Genomic DNA, 8,056 nt, shown 5'->3' with positions numbered 1-8,056 from the left:
CGGTGTAATGAGTTTAGCTAATTAATCTCAAATCTTTGGAGCCAATGATCTGTAGGTCCACGAGGTCCCTCTACTAGGTCGTAAATGGATTAGCTTTAGAGTAGCGTGATAAGTTAATTTGAAACATTCAAATTAGAATTAAGAGAATTAGTAATTATATGAGATATAATTACATGTTAATTACGAAATTAAACGGAATTGGGGAATTAATTATTATTTATTCCTGAAGGTAGAATTTGTGTAAAATTAATTTAATATTTGATATTAAATTAATTAGAATTAATTAATTAATTATTTATTAATTTTATTTAGAAAATTATTTTTTATAAAATTAATAAAGTTTCCATGTTTCAAATTAAAATGGATTTTCGAAATCAATTTGATATTGGAAATTTGGAAACAAACTTTTGGAAAGTTGATTTTCTCCACTATCATTAAGTAGCTCTCACAACATCCACTTCATTTAAGCTTCAAATCTCCAAGCATGAGTTGCATCTCATGCAACCATCTTCTTTGCATTAGTGTCCTGCAATAAATAGAGAAGATGGAAGTGGAATTGAGGTATGCATCAATTGAGTTTTTGCTGAAAAATTCTAGTTGAAGAAGTTGTTCTTCAAATGGGTTGTTGCAGTGAGTTTTTCTCCAAGTTCCCTTCATTCAAGCTTATCTTGAGTCTCACAACTCAATCTAAAGCCCCAAGAGAATAGAAGGGAAGATCTTGAGGTGGTTCACAACGAGATTTGGAGAAGTTTTGCAGTTGAGAATCGAGATTCAAGAAGTTTTACAAAGGTATGACTTAAAACCCTCTTATTTATATTGTATGAGTATGTTTTAGTTATAGTCAAAATTAATGAATTAAAATGTTTATTGATCCTTGTTTCTTCCGCTACATGTTGATATACTCCTACATCACTTTTTTCTGAAATTACTTATTTTCAAATTAAATACCTTTTAACCTCGAAATATATATATATATAAATATATTATTTCACTATAATAAATACATAGTATGTACTATAATCGAACTTGATTAATTTCACTGGGTCAGATGTACTTTATCTCTCACCTCTTAGACCGTAATCCATTTATTGATTTTACATGTTGCAAATATGATATGAGCTTTCTGCTATTAGTATCTATCATTGACTGAGTTCTATCTTTGATAGACTTATTCACGATTGAAGGTTGTCAATGATGGATACATATGAGGTCGGTTAGAGATAAACCTATTACTGTTAAGGTCTATCATTCATTATCTGCATGCTCGTTTACCGTTGTCTTTAATTTTGTTAGGTATATACATTATCAATTAAAATAGAATTACCATCTTGATGATATTTAACTTTTGTTTTTTCTTCAATATATTAGATTATTTGGATGTTTGTTATTAAGTCTATCATTGACGATATATCATATCAATAGAATTAAAAATAGTGCATATGTGATACATAAAAGCAGTTTCTAATCATGAGTTTTTGCATGCTCATGTGTGATTTGGTCCATGGTTGACTAATAATATCAGTAAATTAGAAGAGATTAAAAATAGTAAACAAGGGATAACTTAATACTATTAACAAATTAGTAGATAACAAAAAGAGAAATTATTTCAAATGATAAAACTGTTAAAAATATTTATAAAATATAACAAAATTTTAAAACTATCAATGATAGACGCTGATTGATAGTTCTAAAATTTTATTATATCTGGTAAATATTTTTATTTATTTTTCTATATTTAAAAATAACCCTAACAAAAATGATAATAAATTACTAATAGCATCGTACCACTAATATATCATTTTCTTTAATATAGGTAATAAATATGTATTAATTAATAATAGACTATTATTATTCATAGAGATATAAATGGTTTATAAATGATAAGTTTGATAGACATCAGAACAGTCTACCAAACATGTACAAAGTTGTTAGTAGACTTAAAAATAGTCAGTAGACTCAAAAATAGTCCACAAATAAATTGTTGTCATTAAATGTACATATTAGTGGTCCATCGATAATATTCACACAAAAATTTCACCAACAATAAGTATAAAGATCGTTGATAAGTGATAGACATGTATCAATAAAAAATGTAGAAGTTCTCTGTCAATGATAACCAAGTCATAAGATCAATTAGTAATAGACTATATATATGGTATATTAGTGATAAACCACAAAATTTAAAACCTTATCATATCTTGTGATATGTATTTACAAATTTGACAACCAGTTCCATTCATTACAATATATTACCCTAAAAATTAGGAGTTATTTCTACATTTTAATGTTGGAGGTAGGACCCACTAGACTTTCATATTCTCACCTAATAGCTTAATTATTAAGTACTACGTACGTTGCATGTGTGAGTGTGAACTAGCTGAACAATCATACCAATGAGATCCACACATCTAATTTTTTTTTTTCAAATTTAAAAATCTCACTCTTATATTTTCCTAAAATTCCTCATAAAAAAAGTACATGAGATTGCAAGTGAAGAATCTCTAGTTTGCATAAGACAAGATAGGTTCTTTTTCTTTTATAAAAGGTATGGTCTCTTAGAAAATATATAAATAGGGCATTGCCCTCCAAGAACTTCTTCACATCGGTAGAATTACAAACCTCGTAGCTTTCTTACGTACATCGGAACCGAACCGAAACATCTCGACTTACAAACCATGCCAAGAGATCGTGACCCTCTAATCGTCGGGAGAGTCATCGGCGACGTCGTCGACTCATTCTCGAGATCCATTTCAATTAGGGTTACTTACTCCACCAAGGAAGTTAACAATGGGTGTGAGCTCAAACCCTCTCAAGTTGTAAACCAGCCAAGAGTTGAGATTGGTGGCACTGATCTTCGCACCTTTTTCACTTTGGTAAGTGTTTTAATTTTACTTTTTCAGTTTTTTTTTTTTTTTTTTTCACTTTCCATGTCCTTCTTTTTTTCAATTATTAATTATTTTTCTTTGTGATTTTCACATTCATTTAATTTTGTTTTCTTTTTCTTTGTTATAGGTTATGGTGGATCCTGATGCTCCTAGCCCTAGTGATCCTAATCTTAGGGAATACTTGCATTGGTACGTTTTCTTTTTTTCTTTTTTCTTTTTTTTTTACTGTTTCATTCTGTACTTTTATTTTTCATTCAACTTGTTTCATTTTTTTCCAATGCATTTTACAGATATTGTAAATAGGCCAACCTTAATATGAAAATTGGGTATTAATTAAATTTCTGTTGTCATATAACATTTTTATTTGTCCAAAATTCGAGTATTCGAAGTTCTATGAATCCACTAAGTATTGAAAATGCAGCAACACAATATATAGATATAATATTTTTGAAATTTTTTCAGAAATATCAAATACATTTATAAAAGCTCTTAGTTTCAAAATTGTGGTAAAAAAATCCTTTACATGTCTTGGAATAACATTTTAGTAAAAGAAATTTTTTATAAATAATTCTATTTTAAAAAAACAGAAAATTCTTTTTCATGTTGATATATGTTCTCATATATATTCAATCGATATCTTTTAAAAATATATACAATAACAATAGCCACTACAAACAAAAAAAAAAAAAGGAAAAAAAATATAGTTCACCTAAAATATTACAAGCTTATTTTCAAAAGTATTATAACGAAAACAACCCCATTTTTTTTTAAAAAAATAATAATAATAGTAATATATACATTCACTAAAAGCATTGTTTTATATTTGAAAACCCTTTTTCTGAAAAGGAAAGTGGAGGCTTGTATGTGTAGTTCTCTTCTTCCATAGCCTTTATTTTTCCTTCTCTTTTTTCTTTCCTTCTTTCTAGTAAAAGGCTAATCTATCTTTTCTCAAAAGAAAAAGAAAAGTAATCAAAAGAATTCTCTCTCTATAACCAATCATGTTTCCCATCAAGTTGATATGCATATGCATGCATATGTATAGTTTCACTTCTAAATTATAACCATTAAAATATCAACTTCGACAACAATATCAAAATCTTAATTTTACAGAAATTTCGATAAAAATATCGAAATAAACATTTTATAATTTTAAAACAAATTAATATGTCTATTATTTATATTATATTTAAATTAGTGATATTTTTTAAATTTTTATAAATTTTTTTATAATATAATAAAAACATCAATGAAAATATTTAACATATGAACGAAAATTTAATACTGTGATTATAATTTTATAATTATTTTTCTTTTTACCTTAAAACACAAACAAAGGCAAGTTAACTTTTTCCAATATAACTTGGCAAACTTTAATGGAAGTTTGAATCATCCTCTTTATAATATTAATATTCTATTTCAATGAGACAAAAATTGACCAATGACGGTGTCTCTATGATAATATATAATTTTTTTTAGCAAAAAATGAACAAAATAGAAAAAAAGTTAGACTTTTCACTATTAGGAAAGAAAAGGAATAAAGCTGAGAAGACCTTGTCCAAGTGATGGACATCCACTTCAAACCATGAATAAAAGAATTAAGAATAAAAATTGGAAAGTCTTTTTTTTTTTTAAATTATTATTAAATTTTGAAATATATTATATGATGGGGATTGAAGTGGAGGACAATTGGGAATCAGCGATTATCAACTTTTGAGTGAACAATTAATCAAGAGATTCCTTGTACAAGTCCTACACGCTTTTTTCATTTTTTTTTTTTTCTTTTTTGTGGCCCAAAAAAACATGCCCACGGGGACTTGCTTTCGATTCCCAATAAAGTTTAAATCAGTTCACACGAACACTTTTTTAAAAAAAAAAATTAAAATATTGGGTATACGAACAAAAGTTTCGTAATAGATTAGATAAGAAGAAGAAAATCGAGAGTATAAAAATTAAGAAACTCATTTCTTATATGATATATTTTATGTAGATATTATAATATAGGACAGCTGTAAATATAAACATTAGACCCAAAGTATTAACAGATATAACATAATGTAAAAAAATTGCAAATATACCCAAATTTAAATAGTCTATCAGTGATAAATCATATTATTGGTAGGAGTCTATTAGTGATAGACTATATCACTGGTAAGAATTTATCAACAATAGAAGTCTATTGTTGATAGACTTGGGAGTCTATCAACGGTAGAAGTCTATCACTGATAGACTTATCTATATTTAATTTTTTTTAAGTGATGTTATACACTTGGTTATTATTCCTAAAAATGTTGCCAATTGCAATTACCCTTATAATATCATTGTAGTGTTATATATTTAGAGGGTCGTCATCCTTAACAATGTGATTTATGGTTGAAATCTATTGAAAAAGTTGTAAATTTCAAAAAATATAGTTGTAGTGTGATTTATGGTTGAAATCTATTGAAAAGGCAATGTGCTATCCTGACGAGGAGTTTGACCTACATAAGAGTTAGAATGATAGATAAATATTTGACAATTGAGAGACTTGATTGTACATTGTCTAGATGCAAAGAAGTTTACGACATATAGTGGTAAAAACAAAAACAAAGTCATGTGATTTTATTCCAAAGTGAACATGAGATGAATCATTGTCCCTAAATTTCATGTTAGTTTCAATTCAATATTTAATCACTTGTTTGATTTTATTGTCTTGAATGTTTTAATTTAGTCTTTATGATGTAATCACATTTCTCAAAATGATCTTTTTTTATTTACTTAGAAGTAATGAGTAAAGTTAGTGTTTTTTTTTTTTACTACATAAGAAATTTAATCAATTGTGTAAAAAAAATTAGAGAAAATGGAGTGTTTAAGCAACTAAAAAATAGTTTAATTAAGGACAATTAATGGAGTTTCTTTAAATCACAGACATCGAATTTAAATTTTAAATAGAAAAATTGAAACTAAATTTGGAGCTCTTAGACTCCATTTGATAACAATTTCGTTTTTCGTTTTTTGAATTTTTAAAATTAAGCATATTTTTCCGTCGTTTCTTATAATAATTTGCATATATCTTAAATATAATGGTTGGATCTTTAGTTATTTTAAAAAAAAAAACATATTTATAAGAATTATTATTATTATTTAGTTTTCAAAATTTAGTTTGTTTTTTTTTAAATCATCGATAAAAAGTAGATAATAAATAAAACAATTTGGAGATGGAAATAGCATCTATATACTTAATTTTCAAAAAAGATTAATATATAAATAACCAAATCGGTAACAAATAGGATCTTCAATAGACCCAATTCTTAATTCAACGTTTTCTTTTAGTACAACTTTTTTTCCGGTATAATCGTGTTTCATTTAATTGCTCGTTTTTTCTTCAATTTATTTTGTTTTTGCTTTCATTGAATGCATTTTCTAATGAAGGTGCAATAATTATTATTATTAATTCTTCCACACATTTTAACCTCTCTTGATTATTCCCTTTTATATCCTTTTTCCTTTTTATCATCTAGAAATTCATATACAAAAAACTTATATAAAAATGTTTTGGTTCATTTTGCAGGTTGGTGACTGATATTCCAGCTACAACAGGGGCAACCTTCGGTAATATGTTTTCCTTTTAATAAATGTATAAGCTAAATTCTCAAAAAACTATGTCAATCTGATTTAAAATATATTAAAAATTTGAAGATGGAGTAGAATAAAGGGAGATTTGATAAACTTTATGGAGCAAAAAGTAAAAGTAGATTGTTGAAATTCTATAAATATTTGGGTATTATATTTGATATTAGGAAAATATGGACAAAATATGGACAAGATACAACTTTTGAGGTTATACAATTACTTAGATACTATATCGTTAATTCATGTTCTATCCTGGTAGACAATTATTCGTGACAATTTGAGTGATACAAACGTGTATATTTGTTGGGTTGGGATTAATGAGTTGAATTTAATGTGTAGGGCAAGAGATAGTGTGCTATGAGAGTCCAAGACCAACGGTGGGGATCCATCGTTTTGTGCTGGTTTTGTTTAGACAACTTGGAAGACAAACAGTGTATGCTCCTGGTTGGCGCCAAAACTTCAATACAAGAGACTTTGCAGAGCTTTACAATCTTGGTTTGCCAGTTGCCGCTGTTTATTTCAATTGCCAAAGGGAAAGTGGTTCTGGTGGAAGAAGAAGAGTCCAAGATGATTATTAACTAAACTAATTAAAAACCCCACTTCACTTATTTTTCACATATTATTATTATTATTACTAAATATATATATAGTTATATATATATATATATTGATAATGTGGGTTTATGTTTTGATTCCTATATATATGCTTCTAGAGAAATAGTTTATGATCCATATGGAGGGGTAATAAGGGCAAAAATGCATTGTTGTTGTTTATTGTCCTTGTACTATATATATATTGTAATAAGGTCAGTTGATATATTAATAATGAATAGTTTTTGTTCTTTTGGGCTCAAATTAGCGACAAGTTTTTTGTACTTGATTCCTAAAGATTAATATGATATTTAATTTTCTATTATATGTTTAATAAATTTATGAACTTTCAATTTTGTGTTTAGTGAATCTCTTAACATTCAATTTTATGCTCTTGTTATGAATTAGAAACAAAAATTTGAATAGGTCAAAAACATATTAGATGTAAAATTTGAAGTTTATAAATGGTTGATTACATTTTAAGCCAAATAAATAATGAAAATGGACTATCCTTGCGCTCTCTCTCTAGAAATATGCCTACTATGCAGGTTTGCCAATTATCTTGATCTTTTTTTTTTAAAACATTTTTTTATGTACACCTATGTAAGTATGTATGTAAATATAGATTTAGTTCACATATAATGATCATATAACTCAGTGACCCAAATAGTCTTGGAATTTATGGATGGAAGTTTAGTTCTCGTTTGATAAATAGTTTATTTTTTTGTTTTTTGTTTTGAAAATTAAGATTATAAACAATAGCATCATCAATAAGTTTCTATGTTTTGTTGCCACTTTCTATCCATGTTTTTAAAACTAAGTTAACTTTTGAAAAAAAGTAGTTTTTACTTTTAGAATCTGATGGGATATTAAGTGTTTCTTTTAGATGCATGAAGACCATAATAACGAAATTGTGAGGAAATAAATATAGACTTTAAGAGAAAAAATCGAAAGAATAAAGTTGTTATCAA

The 8,056-nt window shown here is 26.7% G+C and overlaps 1 protein-coding gene across 1 annotated transcript; it reads left to right on the top strand.

The window, feature by feature from the left end:
• The first annotated feature begins 384 nt into the window (after window positions 1-384).
• On the top strand, window positions 385-7,349 carry FT (PEBP (phosphatidylethanolamine-binding protein) family protein). Its single transcript, XM_039021941.2, has 4 exons — window positions 385-2,873; window positions 3,013-3,074; window positions 6,433-6,473; window positions 6,834-7,349. Exons 1-4 carry the CDS (start codon window positions 2,676-2,678, stop codon window positions 7,070-7,072), a joined length of 540 nt encoding a protein of 179 aa, XP_038877869.2. The 5' UTR covers window positions 385-2,675; the 3' UTR covers window positions 7,073-7,349.
• The last annotated feature ends 707 nt before the right edge of the window (window positions 7,350-8,056 follow it).

The sequence above is a fragment of the Benincasa hispida genome, chromosome 2 (genome assembly GCF_027475165.1).
Source record: "Benincasa hispida cultivar pf3 chromosome 2, pf3_genome.v1.1, whole genome shotgun sequence".
Lineage (NCBI taxonomy): Eukaryota > Viridiplantae > Streptophyta > Magnoliopsida > Cucurbitales > Cucurbitaceae > Benincasa > Benincasa hispida.
Note: the sequence above shows the minus strand (reverse complement) of the source record. Positions and strands in the feature narration are given on the sequence as shown.